The sequence below is a fragment of the Hyperolius riggenbachi genome, chromosome 10 (genome assembly GCF_040937935.1).
Source record: "Hyperolius riggenbachi isolate aHypRig1 chromosome 10, aHypRig1.pri, whole genome shotgun sequence".
NCBI lineage: Eukaryota > Metazoa > Chordata > Amphibia > Anura > Hyperoliidae > Hyperolius > Hyperolius riggenbachi.
Genome location: NC_090655.1, coordinates 32,796,399 through 32,814,528, shown reverse-complemented (window position 1 = coordinate 32,814,528; position 18,130 = coordinate 32,796,399). Strand labels below are relative to the sequence as shown.

The window sequence follows — 18,130 nt, the reverse complement described above, 5'->3', positions numbered from 1 at the left end:
AAATGGTTTTTGCTACAACTGATGGCGAATAGGGTACATTACTCTCGTAATGGTAATAACGTGATATAAACCTCCTTTCATTCCAGCAGAAAGCGAGATGCCATAACAGGGACGAGACACGTGACACAAACACCATGCAAAGCATGCCATGCACAAAGCTTACTGTCACTTCCTCTGCACTTCCTGCAGGGGGCGCTGCTGCCACCGGAGGCTCCTGCTGGTAAGGGCATGAAAGCACGTCAGTGGAAAAAACACTGGACAGGGCAATGATGGTTACAATGTTTGCGGATACATATTATATTATCTAAGACTAAGGGCTGCACTGCCAGAATGGGAGAGGCACGCAGAAAGCGGACTCCCTATTCCACCGTCTCACCTGGCTCTTGACCCGCACAGTCTGCTGGACGGGGCGCAGATGTACGCCTCTCTTTATCCGAGTCATCATCTCTTCCACCGCCTGGCGCTTCAAATCATCCTGGTTGCCTGCAGGAAAGATGGTGGCGTTACGGGCATCCCAGCGGCACCAAACCCCAAAACAACTACAGAAACAGCCGAGATCCCAGGAATGGAAGAGACCACCTGGGAACGGACACGAAGGAACAAACCATTGCTGGTTAACCCCCCCAAATAGATCATCTTGACCTTTACCGTGAGCACCTGTACCACTTGATGACATCACCACATGTACACGTCACTACAGGCAGCGGTGTCGCATGGTACAGGTGCTTGCGGTGGCAATTCAAAAAGATGCCAGACCGAGGAGGCAACCAGGAGTTGCGTTTGACAGGTCAGGTGAGAATGCCACCCTCCTGTGGGGGGAGTACATATACACTTGGGGGAGTACAGACCCTTCTGGGGGGAGCACACACACTTGGGGGGGGGGGGAGCACTCATACACTTGGGGAATACTCATACACTTGGGGAATACTCATACACTTGGGGAATACTCATACACTTGGGGAATACTCATACACTTGGGGAATACTCATACACTTGGGGAATACTCATACACTTGGGGAATACTCATACACTTGGGGAATACTCATACACTTGGGGAATACTCATACTCCTGTGAGGGAGCAAACACACTTGGGGGGGGGGGGGGGGGGGGAAGTACACATACTCCTGTGAGGGAGCACATACACTTGGGGGGAGTACACATACTCCTGTTAAAGGAGCAAACATACACTTGGGGGGGAGGGGGAGATGGAGTACACACACTTCCGTGAGGAAGCACACATATACTTGGGGGGAGTACACATACTCCTGTGAGGAAGCACGCATACACTTGGGGGGAGTACACATACTCCTGTGAGGAAGCACGCATACACTTGGGGGGAGTACACATACTCCTGTGGGAAGCACGCATACACTTGGGGGGAGTACACATACTCCTGTGAGGAAGCACGCATACACTTGGGGGGAGTACACATACTCCTGTGAGGAAGCACGCATACACTTGGGGGGAGTACACATACTCCTGTGAGGAAGCACGCATACACTTGGGGGGAGTACACATACTCCTGTGAGGAAGCACGCATACACTTGGGGGGGGAGTACACATACTCCTGTGAGGAAGCACGCATACACTTGGGGGGAGTACACATACTCCTGTGAGGTAGCACGCATACACTTGGGGGGAGTACACATACTCCTGTGAGGGAGCACATACACTTGGGTCGATCCTTTTGACCGAATTCAGTTGGAAATTAATTGAAGCGGTCGATCAGGGAGCCATGTTGCAGAATTAACATTAGGGAGATTCTGTCATTATGATCAAATTTGCCGGATATCAATGCCACAAATTGAGTAACTTATGGGCACCCTTGGAGTTTGTACTTCTAGTGTTAAGGGTGGGGGGGAGGTACAGACTACACTGGGGTGCATTGGACCTGGACTCTTGCACAGGACAGAAGGAATACAGAGAAATGCATCCTGTATACTCTGTATGTATTGTTTAGCCTGTCCAATTTCCCCTTTATCTGTAAATATTTACCACTGTAATTTGATCTCTCAGCTGTGCCAGCTGGCTGCCTCGGCAGAGCAGCAAATTTGTAAACACAGGATGTTAACCCTATGTCTGCTTTCATAACAGCATGAAGTAAGAAACAATGCACATTTACTGCAGGAAACGTATCAACTATAGAAAAGTAATGTTTTTTTTCTTAAAAGGTTATTATGATGTTGCTTATCTTTTAGAGTAGAGAGGAAGTTCTGAGTTCAGGTCCGCTTTAAAGGACAGCTGAAGTCAGAAGAATATAGTGGCTGCCATATTTATTTCCTTTTAAACAATGTCGGTTACCTGGCACCAGTAGTGTCTGAATAACACCAGCAACAAGCATGCAGCTAATCCTGTCAGATTTGACAATGTCAGTAACAACTGATCTGCTGCATGCTTGTTCAGCCCCATCTACACGATACGATTCTTTGTGCGATTCTTTGTGTCCGATTAAATCAGACATGTCCAATCAGGATTCGATTCAATTTGATTTGCCATTGCAAAACAATGGCAAATCGAATTGAATCGAATCCCGATCAGACATGTCGGCTTTAATGGGATCGTAAATAGAATCGTAATAGAATCGCACAAAGAATCGTATCGTGTAGATGAGGCTTAAAGAGACACTGAAGCGGAAAAAAAATATGATATAGTGAATTGGTTGTGTACTATGAATAATTACTAGAAGATTAGCAGCAAAGAAAATATTCTCATATCTTTATTTTCAGGTATATAGTGTTTTTTCTAACATTGCATCATTCTATAATATGTGCAGATTACACAACACTCAGTTCACAGATTGAATCATTTTGAATGCTAATGACCTCTCCTCTGGCAGAGAAAAAGAAAACAGTTGAGATAATAAAAGTCAGAAGACAGCCCTCTCCAGGACTTTGAAAGTCCTAGAGCTTAATGGCTTTTTTGCATAGAGATAAAAACTGGAGTTTCTTAACTCTTCCTGTACTGGAAACAATTAGACTGATGTATCTGATCTTAATGTTTTATTTCTTAGCTGTACTACACATACAAATCATATCATAATTTTTTTTCCGCTTCAGTGTCTCTTTAATGCTTAAAGTATTAGAGGCAGAGGATCAACAGGGCTGCCAGGCAACTGGTATTGCTTAAAAAGGCAATAAATATGGCAGCCTCCATATCCCTCTTGCTACAGTTGTCCTTTAAGCTGTAAGGATAAGTGACTTGGATACCGGTGGCACAGATAAGAGGAAGTGAGAAATATTCAGGCAGGAGGATAACAGGGACATCAGGCCTCCTGACAATGCAGAAGACGCTCCTCCCCGTACATTAGCAGGACCATTGCTGAGCTCAGCACGCCACCAATTGCTCGCTACACACAGGTAAACATGACAAGTCCTCACGCTGCACACAGCACAAAGCCCTTGTTGTGAATATGAGGGGAAAATGCAGCACAGCAGAATTTAATGGCCCATTATCTTATTAATACAATGAAGAATTCAGCTCTGCTTTTACCCTTTTTACATTGTCATCGGTGAATGACTTAAAAGCCTTGCGAGCCTGTCAGAGAGCAGCATGTGCGACCCGCGGGGGGCCCCCTTAATTCCCTCCACGGAAAAAATAAAAAATGTGCTTTTTTAAATGCTTGTATTGTGAGGGAATAAACTTGGAATAACCCCACTGCTACTGTTTAAAAAAAATGTAAAAAGGAGATTTATTTTTTCTATTTTCATTCTTTTAAGATTCAGAAAATAGGTTTTAAAAGGCTGTGTTAACATTACCCAGAGGACTCCAGAGTTGGGGAGCGTCACTGCACAGGTGTACACGGGCTGCTGGGTTCAGGAGGAATTAAGGCAAAATTTTGTGGTCTTATATTAACTCAAAATCAGCACAGGCACCCAAATCCCTGCGTCCTAGTAACCCAATCCCTCCCCATCTATGTACCCACATCTCTGCATCCATTTGCTGCAATCCCTTTCTCTGCCCCCAACGACTCTGCCCCGCCTGCCTCCATGTGCCCCACGACTCCCTGCCCCGCCTGCCTCCGTGTGCCCCACAACTCCCTGCCCCGCCTGCCTCTGTGTGCCCCACGACTGCCTGCCCCGCCTGCTTCTGTGTGCCCCATGACTCCCTGCCCCGCCTGCCTCCGTGCGCCCCACGACTCCTTGCCCCGCCTGCCTCCTGTGCACCCCACGACTCCTTGCCCCGCCTGCCTCCCGTGCACCCCACGACTCCTTGCCCCGCCTGTCTCCGTGCGTCCCACGACTTCCTGCCCCACCCGCCTCTGTTTCCCCCACCCCCCCCCCCCCCCCCCGAGTCCCTGCCCCGCCTGCCTTTGTGTGCCTCACGACTCCCTGCCCCGCCTGCCCCCGTGTGCCCCACGACTCCCTGCCCCAGTGTGCCCCACGACTCTCTGCCCCGCCTACCTCTGTGTGCCCCACAACCCCCTGCCTCCCATGACCCCACAGCCCCCTGCCTCCCTGCATCCCATGACCCCACAGCCCCCTGCCTCCCTGCATCCCATGACCCCACAACCCCCTGCCTCCCTGCGTCCCATGACCCCCTGCCTCCACACCCCCCCCCTCCTGCTCGCCCCACGACCCCCGCCTTAGAATCACTGCGTCCATTTCCCTGAATCACTGCGTCCTGCTCCGTCTACCTAAATCCTTGCCCCCGATATCTGCCTCTGTACACCTCAGATCCCTACCACCTTGTGCCCATTCCCTGCTCCTGCATACCTGCGCCTGAATCCCTGCACCCATTTCTCTGGATCCCTGTGATCTGATCCTACAGCTGGATCCTTGCATCCGTGCACCTGTATTCCTAGCAAAAAGATTCAGCACCACAAGGAATATATAGCTCTCTAATATATGATAAAAAAACAGGCAACACAGCGGAAGCCCTGTATCTTACAATGGTACATTAAAGAGCTATATATTATTTGTAGTGGTGCCAAATCTGTGTTATAAATACGTTTGTTGTCCTTTTGGGTACGAGGAGTCTTGGCACACCATCCCTCATTTGTATGGTTGGTGAGTGCTCCGGTATTTTGTATATGTTGCACCTGTATTTCTGCAGTTATTTCCCTGGATCCCTGTGCCCTGATCACTCCCAGCCAGAATGCCTGCATCACAGTAGAAAACACACACCACCACTACCTCTCAACAGGTCAGAGTCCCTTGACCTGAATGCCGGTGCAGGTCCCCCGCAGGTACACCACTCCTGCACTTAACCAATTAAAGAAGCAAAATCAGAGACCGCACTCAGAAGGATTGTTCAATCACTGTATTGGCAGTAACCAGAGCAAACAGAGGCACACAACAGTTACGGGCGTTGCCCTTCCTCAGGTAGGGCAACATCTGAGGAAGGGCAACGCCCAAAACATTTCGTGTGCCTCTGTTTGCTCAGGTTACTGCCAATACAGTGATTGAACAAGCCTGAGTGCGATCTCTGATTTTGCTTCCAGAATCCCTGCATTCATACACCTAAAAATCATCACAGAGAATGGTCATCTCACAGTCTGTCACTAGATTTCAGATTTTGTTGTCCTCTTAAGAAGAGGAACTGTAACGAAGGATTGAACTTTATCCCAATCAGTAACTGATGCCCCCTTTCCCATGAGAAATCTTTAGGGCCTGTTTCCCCTACACACAGAATGGATGCAGAAAAACGGACTCCAATGAATGCCTATGGGCCTGTTTCCACTAAACGTGATTTTTTGATGCAGATTTTCCCATAGGCATTCATTGAAGTCAGTTTTTCTGCATCCATTCTGCGTGTAGTGGAAATAGGCCCTTACCTTTTCTCGAATTGATCATCAGAGGGGTCTGTATGTCTGATATTGTGGTGAGACCCCTCCCACAGTGTGATGTCAGGACCATGATCCTGACAGTTTGCCATCTGTGAACCTCGTTGCATTGTGGGAAATAACGGCTTTTTCCAACTGCCAAGTAAGCAGCATCTCCCTTTGTGTATAGAACTCTCAGCAACGAACGTTCCGTACAGATGTCACCACCAGTGATACATTTCAGAATGTAAATCAGGGAGAGGAAAGATTTTACAAACACTGACTAAATAATCTATAAATGAATATTGTAAAAAAAAAATAAGCAATTTTATTCATTATGTTCTTTTCACTCTAGGTCCTCTAAGGAAGAATAATCGCCAAGGATTTAGAGATGCGGAACAGGTAATTACCCTGAAAATCTCTATTCTCTGGATATTTCCCAATTTACAGATATAACAGTTGCGTTCTTACCGGACTCATCCTGGGAGGCAATTTCCTTCTTTGTTGCAGCGGTTACTGTCGCCGGGCGCTGCTTTCGAATAATGGACATCAGGGAGCTGGAGGCGAGAAGAAAGGTGACATTTGCTAAATCCGTATCCCACAACAGACCAGCGATCAATAGAAATCTATTCCATGTCCAGAGCCCTTCCCTGACATCCCATAATGCCCTGCATGCAGCTCTGAACTGAATGAAGGGGAACTTGCCCCGCAGTTAGGGATGCCACAGTGAAACGTTGCCACATTTTTTAGTGTAATCTTTTGGTGAAGGGATATCAGCACTAGAACATCCCAGAAATAACCTAATTACCTCCCAGGCCCACCCCCCAATACACACACACTTACCCTACACCAGCCATGACTCCTAAACCTAGCTGAAAACTAAACTTTACCTTATTCCTAAGATACACAGATAGCTTCATTGGTTTCCCTACAACTTGGCCTTATACTACAAAAGGGACTGAAGACAATTTTGAGTGTGGAAGGGTTACATGTGAGCTCCTCTGAGGACAGTCAGTGACACGACTATGTACTCTGCAATGTGCTGCAAAAGATGTCAATGCTATATAAATACAGAATAATAATATGGTAGGACAGGCAATGACTGTCCTCAGAGGAGCTCACAATCTAATCCTACCACAGTCAGTGACATGACTATGTACTCTGTAAAATGCTGCAGAAGTCTTATAAATACAAAATATTTTAATAATAATGCTATACAATAAAATGCAAGTGTCCCTGCGTCATCAACTGAATGGTTGTGTGTCCCTGGCATTTTTGTACTGAGCATGTGCGCAGCCAGGACAGTTAGGACGCAGGGCCGGTGTTGTGTCTGATTACGCTGCCTGAGGATTTGCGCTGCCCCGCATGCGCAGTAGGAGACTGTGCGGCCATATTTCCTATAGAATGATGCTGCTGGAGGTAAAATACTAAATATCTCCGCTCCCACACCTCTTACACTCCCCAAATTTTGAGGGGAGGGAGGGGACCCCCCGCACTACCTCTATACCAAATTGCAGCCCCCGAGACCCTCTGGTTCAGGAGATAGATTTCTCTAATCTATCTCCTGAACCAGTGGGTCTCGGGGGCTGCAATTTGGCATAAAGGTCGTTCGGGGGGGGGGGGGGGGGTCCCCTCCCTCCCCTCAAAATTTGGGGATTGTAAGAGGTGTGGGAGCGGAGATATTTAGTATTTTATCTCCAGCAGCATCATTAACTACACACTGAGCATGCGTGCTACTCAGTGTGGAAGGGAGCTTCCGGGCAGCGCAATCAGACATTACACCGGATCTGACAGTTTGCTGTCTGTGGTTCACAAAGGTTCTCATTGCATTGTGGGAAATAACAGCTTTTTCCAACTGCCAAGCAAGCAGCTCCCTCCCTGTGTGCATATACTTCAGACAGTGGTGGGGAACGAGCAAGCGGGATGCGTATGTGAGCGCATTGCAGGGGGTAGCGGCTGTAACCTAGCGCCCGTTTTTTAATGGGCGGGCCTTTTTACTAGTAATAATAATTATAATAATAATACTGCAAGGACATGACTATGGTAAAGACTTTTGTGAGCTCCTCTGAGGACATGAATATGAACTCTGTAAAGTGCTGCAGTTGATCAGTGCTATACAAACAGTGGCCCCAACCGTCCCGTTTTCATCGGGACAGTCCCGATTTGGGGGGCCCCTCCCGCCATCCCGCGGGACCCCCCCACCTTTGTCCCGGCCGCTGGGCAAGGGGGGAAAAAAACCTGATCGAGGCACCAGCCGCGGGGGATCCCGTATGCTATTTGGTATGGGTGGCCGCTATTTCTCCCTCCTAATGTGCCCCCCAGTGTCCCCCCTGCAGAGATAAATGCGCAGCAGCGGAGCGGGCTGTCATTATTGCCTCTCCAACTACCGGCATCTGGCTCTTCTAGGCGTCTGGCTTCATGTGACGTCACAGGAAGCCGGAAGCCGAGAAGACCAGACGAGATCCCGGTAGTCGGAGAGGCAATGGTAAGATTAATGACAGCCCGCTGCGCATTTATCTCTGCAGGGGGGACACTGGGGGGCACATTAGGAGTTACGGAGGGAGAAATAGCGGCCACCCATGCAAAATAGCATACGGGAACCCCCGCGGCTGGTGCCTCGATCAGGTTTTTCTCTCCCCACCCACGGTCACCCTCACGCCCCCCCCCCCCCCCCCCCCCGGAAGTAAAATTAATTAATAAAATACAATTTTTTTAAAAAGTGGGCGTGACTAGGGATGTTGGGGGTGTGGTTAGGGGGTGTGGCCTGTGTCCCGGTTTGTGAAGTTGAAATGTTGGGAGGTATGTATAAATACAAAATAATAATATGGTAGGACATTAGACTAAGGCAGGATTAGATTGTGAGCTCCTCTGAGGACAGTCAGTGACATGACTATGTACTCTGTAAAGTGCTGCAGATGTCAGTACTATACCAATACATAATAATGTGGTAGGACATTAGACTATGATGACTATGGTACTCTGTAAAGTGCTGCACAGGTCAATGCTATAAAATACAGAATGGTAATGCCAAATGGTGGCCATAAACAGGTCTATAGCAGCCAAATTTTACCAATGATTATTACACAAGGATGGGCAACAAGCAACGCACAAAGTAAAGTAATTCAAGCAAGACCAGATTTCTGAAATTAAAAAGTAAATGGACTACAACGCTAACCAGCCTAGCTATATAAAACAGAAGCAGCCAAAAATCGGCTGACTGAACGATGGACTGAAATCTACTACTGTTCCACCAGAGCAGGCTTCAAATCAGATAAGCCAGTCTCCTGAGCCAGGAAGTGGAAGCTGTGTGAGCAAATGAAAGCTACCAGCTACTAAGCAATTAGCTGGTACCTTAACCAGCTGCTGGCAGTGTCATCACCGTACTGCAGAAAAAAAAGTCACTGTATTTTAAATAAACTACCAGTATGTCAAATACATGATTAATAATTGAAGTGTACACACCAGTGGTGTAGCTAAGGAGCTATGGGCCCCGGTGCACGTTTTACATGCCCCCCCCCCCCCCCCCAAAGCACTATATACATAGCAAATTATATGGCACACCAAAACCTGTTAAGGACAACCACAGTGTCAGAGTTGCAAGAAAGGGATGGGGAACAGTGTGTTAAGGATTACTACTAATCAAAGTATCTATAGAAGTGATTATTACTAACACAGGACCAATAGAGAGCTAATACTGTAATAGAGGGTGAAACCTTTGGGGACCCTCTGGTCCAAGGGCCCCGATGCGGTGGCTACCTCTGCACCCCCTATTGTTACGCCACTGGTACACACAGATATAACTAGGACTTGCCCACTGTCTTCATGTGTGTGTGGCCGGTAGGTTTCCCATTTCAGGATTCCCATCTCTGATTGGTAAACATGGACACAGGAAGTGTCTCCCCTGGATTTCACTGCCTTACTGAACGGGAAAAAGTTTGTTCCCCCTGAGACATTTGTTCTGTTTCCAACTGTTATTCATACATTGTCAATTTATACCTAAAACAAGATATAGGTCTGGCTTTCAGTCCAAAAAGTACAGAAGCCAAAACTGAAATAGCAACGTGTCAGAGAAAATACTTTTCCAATGAGCCAAATGTGCTTGCCATCAGAACAGCTTGCCTCTTGTCCTCTCTGGATTCAGATGCTGGGTGGTTGTATGTAGAGCAATAAATGTACAACTGCATCTCCAAGAATCCCAGGATTACAGGAGAAGCTATGTTATCTACATGAGAAGGCGGTACTTGTAGTTCACAGGAAGGAGATGTAATACACCAGTCATACCCAAAAAGAACAACGGACGGATTCTCTTTGAGACCTCTAGAACTTAACTGTTTAACAGCAGCACAACTTGTTAGCAGCACAGTGGAAGGGGGACCAGGAGGACATCGAGGGAGCTGACAAAAGTACAGGGGGTGGGAGAAGCCCCAAATAAGTAAAAAAAAAACATTTTATTCCCATATTCTCCACTAGAATTTAAGACTTATATAATCATATTATCCAATGGTTCATTTGATTGCACTGTGTATGGTCTCCTTAAAGGGGTTATTTCACGAAAAAAGTAGACAGTTAAAAAATGTGACAGATGACAGGTTTTGGGTCAGTCCATTCTCAGGGCTTTCTTTGTTTTCAACAGCATTTCCTGAACAACAGTTTAACTGTTAAAATAGCAAGATACCAGCCGGCCTCCCTCATCACTTGCACACTATTATGTCAGTTAGATTTTGCAACTGTTGTTCAGGAAATGCTGTTGAAAACAAAGAAAGCCCTGAGAATCCCCCTTAAAAAGATGGACTGGCCCAAAACCTGTGATCTGTAACATTGTTTAACTGCCTACTTTTTTCGCGAAAGAACTCCTTTAAAAGACACCTGAAGTGAGGTGTATATGGAGGTTGCAATATTTATTTCCTCAAACAAGGCACATTGCCTGCCAGTCCTGCTGATCCTCTAGCTCAGCCATAGAGCCTGAACAAGCATGCAGATCAGGTTCTCTGACTTACTGTAAGCCAGACTGGATTGGCCACATGCTTGTTTCAGGTTTGTAATCCAGACATAACTGCAGCCAAAGAGGTCCGCAGGACAGCAAGGCAACTGGAATTGTTTAAAAGAAAATAAATATGGCAGCCTCCATATCCCACTCACTTCAAGTATCCTTTAAGCCCTCTGTAAGCCTTTTTTTTCTGTACATAAAACCGATACTCTTACCGGATAGGGTTGGCTGGCGGAGGTGGCGGGGGAGGGGGTGGCGGCGGAGGTGGCGGTGGGGGCGGGTTCTCTGCTTGGTGTACTCGTTTCTGGAGAGCTTCCACTGCAGGAAGACAGACAATTAAGGCAATAATGAAAGGCAACTTTTTTTTAATATTAAATTAGCAGGCAAAAGCATTTTAATATATTTTCTTGGACAAATGTTTAATATCTGTTTATATTCCACATGCATTACTTGCAGCCAGATGGCGGCACGTTTAAGTAATAGACAGATATTCCGTAAGTTTGCGTAAACAGTTTAAAGAAGATCTCAACAATGTGGTACATAAAAGTCTCCTCCTACTGCAGTGATGGCTAACCTTGGCACTCCAGCTGTGGTGGAACTACAAGTCCCATGAGGCATTGCAATACTCTGACAGCTCTAAGCATAACTCGGGGAGGCAGAGGCATGATGGGATTTGTAGATTTGTCACAGCTGGAGTGCCAATGTTAGCCATCACTGTAGTGCTATAAGTCATTACTAATTATTAGTAATTTAGCTTCCAGTTACTGCTGGCGGACATAGAACGTTGTTTTTACCATAACTTGTGCTCTTTTGACGGCGCCAAAATTACAGATTGAGCACCACTATAGCTGTGATTGCCATTACGGCCTATGGCGGCGCCAGCTGCACCCAAATTCGTCGTCAAATAATGCTCAGTTCACATTGCAACACAAACGCACCGGATGCAGAAATCAAGGCTGTAGAGTCGGAGTAATTTTGGGCACCCGGAGTCGGAGATTTCATAAACTGAGGAGTCTGAGTCGGATGATTTTTGTACAATATCCACAGCCCTGTTAAGTATTAGACTAAGGAGTCGGAGTTGAGGAGTCGGAGCTATTTTGGGTACCCGGAGTCGGAGTTGGAGTCGTGGTTTCATAAACTGGTGAGTCGGAAAATTTTTGTGCCGACTCCACAGCCCTGGCAGAAATAGCACAGTTAAAGTAGCCACAAAGTATGCGCTAGCATCTGAACTAGGACATTCGCATACCTGCCATTTGTATCTCTTCAGTTTGCACTGCAACGCTACCCATTAACTTTCTCAACCATACCAGCTGCAGCTCCACCCAAAACAGATCGGAGCCTGCCGAAAGCATGGGGCTCTTTGTTGGGTGGAAAAATTTATTGAAAACCTACCTAGTAAGAAGAATTCTCATTGGTCCACCAGGAGCCAATAAAGCTGTTCCCTGTTGAAGCAGGATTTCTATTTTTTTCATTTGCAAACTAATGGGATGCCCTATGCTTCTGTTGTGCTACACTACACTCCACACTACACCACACCACACCCACACCTCCTAGATCCATCGGTAGAAGCGCTGTTATCTTTGGCCAGTCGATGCATGAGCAGTCCCGCACGCACGCGCTCCTGTGGGTGGGAGCATCCCGCACCGCTTTCTAGTACTGAGCAGGCGCAGAACCTCCCATCCGCGGAAGCACGGTGGAGGGTGCGCTCATGGCTGAGCCATGTATGCGCAGTATGCTCCAACTGGCTAAGATAACGGAGCTTCTACCAATGGATCCAGGAGGCGGAGGGCGCTTGCGAGGGAACGATCAGCATTGAGGGAGCTGGAGGAAGCCCCAGGTATGTATAAAACTTTATATCCTGCCATCTCAGGTTCTCTTTAAAGTGTACCCAAGGCGACATGTGACATGATAAGATAAACATTTATGTACAGTACATTAATAACCAGGCTGTTTTACTTGTTTTACTTTGCTGCCTGAAAGAGTTAATTTCTAGGCATGGAAGTGACAGCTTCTGCCTTGTGGGTTTCTTGTTAGAAATATAGTTAACATCACTAACAAGCTTTTTACAGCCATGAAGTTTTCCTGGGAGAATACGACTCCTGAGAACAGGGGGAGAAAAAAAAAAATACATGAACTATTGACCTTTAACTCTGGGAGAATAAATAGGACACCACATTCAACCTACTTTGTAAATATAAATTAAAACCCTAGGATACTTAAAATATTTAAGAATAGGAGGAAAAATATAATTGTTTATCTCATCAACCTTGGGTTCACTTTAAAGGGAAAATCAGAGGGGAAAAAAAAGAAATCCACTTACGTCGGCCTGTGCCCTCACCGTAGCTCCGTTGGCTCCCGATCCCCTCCGGTGCAGAGGCCGACCTCACCAGGTTGGCATCTTCATCTTCTTGCGTTCCACTGTGCGGTTCATTGAGTTGCACTGACATCATCCAGGCTGTTCTGCGCAGGTGCAGAACTACTGTGCCTGCACAGTACAGTCCGGATGACGTCAGCACGACTCAGAGCTGCTCGCGCATGGTCAGTCGGCATTTTTCACCAGAGGGGACCCCGGACCACCAGCGTGGAGCGGAGCTGCGGCGTGGGCACAGGACAGCTGGCAGGGGCTGGAGGAAGCCCGAGGTAAGTGGATTTTTTTTTATTTTTAAAGAGACACTGAAGCGAACAAAAATATATGATATAATAAATTGGTTGTGTACTATGAATAATTACTAGAAGATTAGCAGCAAAGAAAATATTCTCATATTTTTATTTTCAGGTATATAGTGTGTTTTCTAACATTGCATCATTCTCTAATATGTGCAGATTACACAACACTCAGCATTCAAAATGAGTCTTTCAGAGCAGTCTGTGAACTAATGACCTCTCCTCTGGCAGATAAAAAGAAAACTGTTCACTTACAGTTGAGATAATAAAAGTCAGAAGACAGCCCTCTCCACGACTTTGAAAGTCGTAGAGATTAATGGCTTTTTTTGCATAGAGATAACAACTGGAGTTTCTTAACTCTTCCTGTACTGGAAACAATTACACTGATGTATCTGATCTTAATGTTTTATTTCTTAGCTGTGCTACACATACAAATCATAATATCATCATTTTTTTTCCGCTTCAGTGTCTCTTTAAGGTCCTCGGATGTATCCTTTAAGACTGAACAGTGGCTGTGTGTGGCGGCAGAACCAAAATCCATGGGATAGCCAAGTTGGCATTCTGCATGTGGTTACCGCCTAATGTGAACGGCATAGGCTTCCATTGCATCCCATTTGCGGCACATTCGCAATACAAAACGCAACAGGTGGGAAAAATGCATTTGTAGTGCGTTTGAGTTCCGGTTGACAGTGCGAACGCAACCTATTGATAACATAGGATGTGTACACCATACGTTCTTGCATTTTATTTTTTTTCACTGTAGTGTGAACTGGCTCTAAGTCATTAGTAACGTCAAACATGGTTGTCCCCATCGTCCATCTCGTGAGACCCCTGCACCTTCTCCATTAGATTAGAGAGCGCGGAGTGGAAGGATTTCATGTAGGACACATGTTATATCACAGAAGACATGGCGCCAATTATCTTCTGCCTACAGCCTTCCTGCTAATGAGCTGGCATGTCTCTCTCTAATGACGGCTAATATTGATTGTCAGAAATAACCTAGTACATCTGGAAAACTGCTTAAGGGTAAACAGAAGAAAAGATTGTGCACAAAACCTGTGTGCAACAATGGCCTCCTTGATCTTTCCAGAGTTTTAGACCGCTGATAGAAACACATTGTCAAAACCTACAATTATAAGAATCCCTAGAAAAATATCAAAGCTAAGCCAAAGACAGGAGACTGCACTGGTCAGGCATGAGGCGCTCTTGACCACCAGCCCACATAACCTTGTAACCCTGACTTGCACACCACTGTTTTGCAATGTGTTCTCCTGAAGGCAGACTCAAACCTCAACCTTAAAGGAAGGGTCCAAGGGGAAAAAAATGCCAATATGTCCCTTGCCTTAGGCTCCGTGGTTCCTCCGTTGCAAATGCTGACCTAGTCAGGTCGGCATTTTCAGTGCCTGCGCGATCACGCTCACGTGGCCTGGAGCATTCTGCACAGGCACAGAAGATGCCGGCCTGGCGAGGTCGGCATCTGCATCGGAGGAGACACTGGAGCTGCGGCAAGGGAGATAGGCTTCCAGGGGCTGGAGAAAGCCCCAGGTAAGTAGATTTTTTTGTATTTTCCTCAGAGGTTTCCTTTAAAAGGATACTTTAAAGAGAACCCGAGGTGGGATTTTATTATGCTAGTGGGGCACAACGGCTGGTTGTGCACACTAACACCAGCCTCTGTTGCCCCATAGTGTGCCTCCAAGACCCCCCTGCGCGCCGCTATACCCCCTGCAATGCTGGCGACACGCAGCGTGTCGCCAGCACAATGTTTACCTAAGCGCTGTCTGTCAGCGCCGCTCCCCCGCCTCGTCCGTATCGGCGCTACCCGCCCATGTCCCTTCCCTCCCGCTGATTGGAGGGAAGTGACGCGGGCGGGTAGCGCCGATACGGAGGAGGCGGGGGAGTGGCGCTGACAGACAGCGCTTAGGTAAGCATTGTGCCGGCACTGCGGGGGGTATAGCGGCGCGCAGGGGGGTCTTGGAGGCACACCATGGGGCAACAGAGGCTGGTGTTAGTGTGCACAACCAGCCTCTGTGCCCCACTAGCATAATAAAATCTCACCTCGGGTTCTCTTTAAGCCACCTAAAAAAAAATTCACTTACCTGGGGCTTCTACCAGCCCCTGCAGCCGTCCTGTGCCAGTCCTCAACGACCCTCCATTTCCCTGTGGCAGGTCAGTTTTGTTTTCACCAACGGAGTCGGCAGGCCACTGCGCTTGCGCAGCCCTGGCCTTGCATATCCTTTTTTCGGGTTTCCATCCACAATAGCATCTGTGCGATCTTAACTTTTAATCATAAGGAATAGGAATAATTAATTCTTACCTCTATCTATGAACAAACCCTATACAGTAGGTAGAAATCATTTTAGTGATGCACAAAAAGACTACGCGTTTCACTGGTACAGAGGAAGCGTGCAAGTAACTGTGAAACAGGTGGTCTTGTGAATCATTACCATTATTTCTACCTATATGGTTTGTTCATAGAGGTAAGAATCAATTATTCCTAGACCTTCTGATAGAAAGTAGAGCTACTTTTTGGGCGCCTCCTAGAGGTTTTTCCGAGTTCATAGTTAACCCTTTGGGGTAGACTATTGTACACTACGTGTTAAATCTTCCAAGGAGAGCAACCAACCAGCACATGCCTAGCAGATCTGGAATAACTAACAAATGGTTCGATCTTTCGTAAATTTCCCGTAGGCCCTGTCGGCAGTTGCAGGAGTACAACCCACCCTTGTGAGTATATACTGTACTACTCTCCTCCTATTCATTCTCTTAGCCAAACTACACCATTAGGCTCCTGGTTCCTCATTTCAGAACCTTGGCGGTTGGTGGCACAACAACCAGGAGTCATCTACTTCTACTGAGTTTTTAGTAGGAGGGCTTTTCTGTCTTTTAGTCCCCTATACTTTCCTAGAGGTTTTGAATCACTCCGAGCTGCTTGGTACTCTTATTACTGTACCTAGTATTACCTCCACCATATCATAACTCAGCCAGACAGAACGTCACCATACCTGAGTGTTTCAGGTCCTTCACCGAAGACTCTGAGCTCTGCAGTTTCAGCTCCAGGTCTTTCTTCTCCTCCTCCAGAATTTCCAGCTGCTTCTTTAGGCTCTGTATTTCTTTCCGAAGCCGATCTTGTGCCAACTGCTCCTCCAGCTCCTTCACCTGCATATAACAACATAACAGGTAACCAAATATGTCCTGTTCTGCTAGAGTACTGTGCTCGCCTCTATATACTGCTTTCCTCCTGATATACTCTGTGCTGCTGGAGGACTCTGCTTCCTCCACTGTCTACCTCTCCTGATATACTCTGTGCTGCTGGAGGACTCTGCTCCTTCCGCTATCTACCTCCCCTGATATACTCTGTGCTGCTGGAGGACCCTGCTTCCTCCACTGTCTACCTCTCCTGATATACTCTGTGCTGCTGGAGGACTCTGCTCCTTCCGCTATCTACCTCTCCTGATATACTCTGTGCTGCTGGAGGACCCTGCTTCCTCCACTGTCTACCTCTCCTGATATACTCTGTGCTGCTGGAGGACTCTGCTCCTTCCACTATCTACCTCTCCTCTCCTGACATACTCTGTGCTGCTGGAGGACTCTGCTCCTTCCACTATCTACCTCTCCTGATATACTCTGTGCTGCTGGAGGACTATGCTCCTTCCGCTATCTACTGTACCTCTCTCCTCTCCTGATGTACTTTGTGCTGCTGGAGGACTCTGCTCCTTCCACTATCTACCTCTCCTCTCCTGATATACTCTGTGCTGCTGGAGGACTCTGCTCCTTCCGCTATCTACCTCTCCTGATATACTCTGTGCTGCTGGAGGACTATGCTCCTTCCGCTATCTACTGTACCTCTCTCCTCTCCTGATGTACTTTGTGCTGCTGGAGGACTCTGCTCCTTCCACTATCTACCTCTCCTCTCCTGATATACTCTGTGCTGCTGGAGGACTCTGCTCCTTCCACTATCTACCTCTCCACTCCTGATATACTCTGTGCTGCTGGAGGACTCTGCTCCTTCCACTATCTACCTCTCCTCTCCTGACATACTCTGTGCTGCTGGAGGACTCTGCTCCTTCCACTATCTACCTCTCCTCTCCTGACATACTCTGTGCTGCTGGAGGACTCTGCTCCTTCCACTATCTACCTCTCCTCTCCTGACATACTCTGTGCTGCTGGAGGACTCTGCTCCTTCCACTACCTCTCCTCTCCTGATATACTCTGTGCTGCTGGAGGACTATGCTCCTTCCGCTATCTACTGTACCTCTCCTCTCCTGATGTACTTTGTGCTGCTGGAGGACTCTGCTCCTTCCACTATCTACCTCTTCTGATATACTCTGTGCTGCTGGGGGACTTCGCCCCTTCCAGTATCTACCTCTCCTCTCCTGATATACTCTGTGCTGCTGGAGGATTCTGCTCCTTCCACTATCTACTGTACCTCTCCTCTCCTGATATACTCTGTGCTGCTGGAGGACTCTGCTCCTTCCACTATCTACCTCTCTTCTCCTGATACACTCTGTGCTGCTGGAGGACTCTGCTCCTTCCACTGTCTACCTCTCCTCTTCTGATATACTCTGTGCTGCTGGAGGACTCTGCTCCTTCCACTGTCTACCTCTCCTCTTCTGATATACTCTGTGCTGCTGGAGGACTCTGCTCCTTCCACTGTCTACCTCTCCTCTCCTGATATACTCTGTGCTGCTGGAGGACTCTGCTCCTTCCACTATCTACC

At 47.3% G+C, this 18,130-nt stretch overlaps 1 protein-coding gene across 5 annotated transcripts in view; it reads right to left on the bottom strand.

The window, feature by feature from the left end:
- The window catches only part of SHTN1 (shootin 1), a 175,792-nt gene that overhangs the window by 34,631 nt on the left and 123,031 nt on the right, over positions 1-18,130 (bottom strand). For 3 of the 5 annotated variants that reach the window (XM_068258154.1, XM_068258155.1, XM_068258156.1), the window contains exons 10-14: positions 16,416-16,569; positions 10,965-11,067; positions 6,234-6,319; positions 377-483; positions 164-217 (exon numbers count right to left, since the gene is read on the bottom strand). In XM_068258154.1, the coding sequence (XP_068114255.1) occupies positions 164-217; positions 377-483; positions 6,234-6,319; positions 10,965-11,067; positions 16,416-16,569 (504 nt within the window). The remainder of the gene's footprint in view (positions 1-163; positions 218-376; positions 484-6,233; positions 6,320-10,964; positions 11,068-16,415; positions 16,570-18,130) is intronic. The other 2 variants (XM_068258157.1, XM_068258158.1) reach the window with 1 other exon arrangement.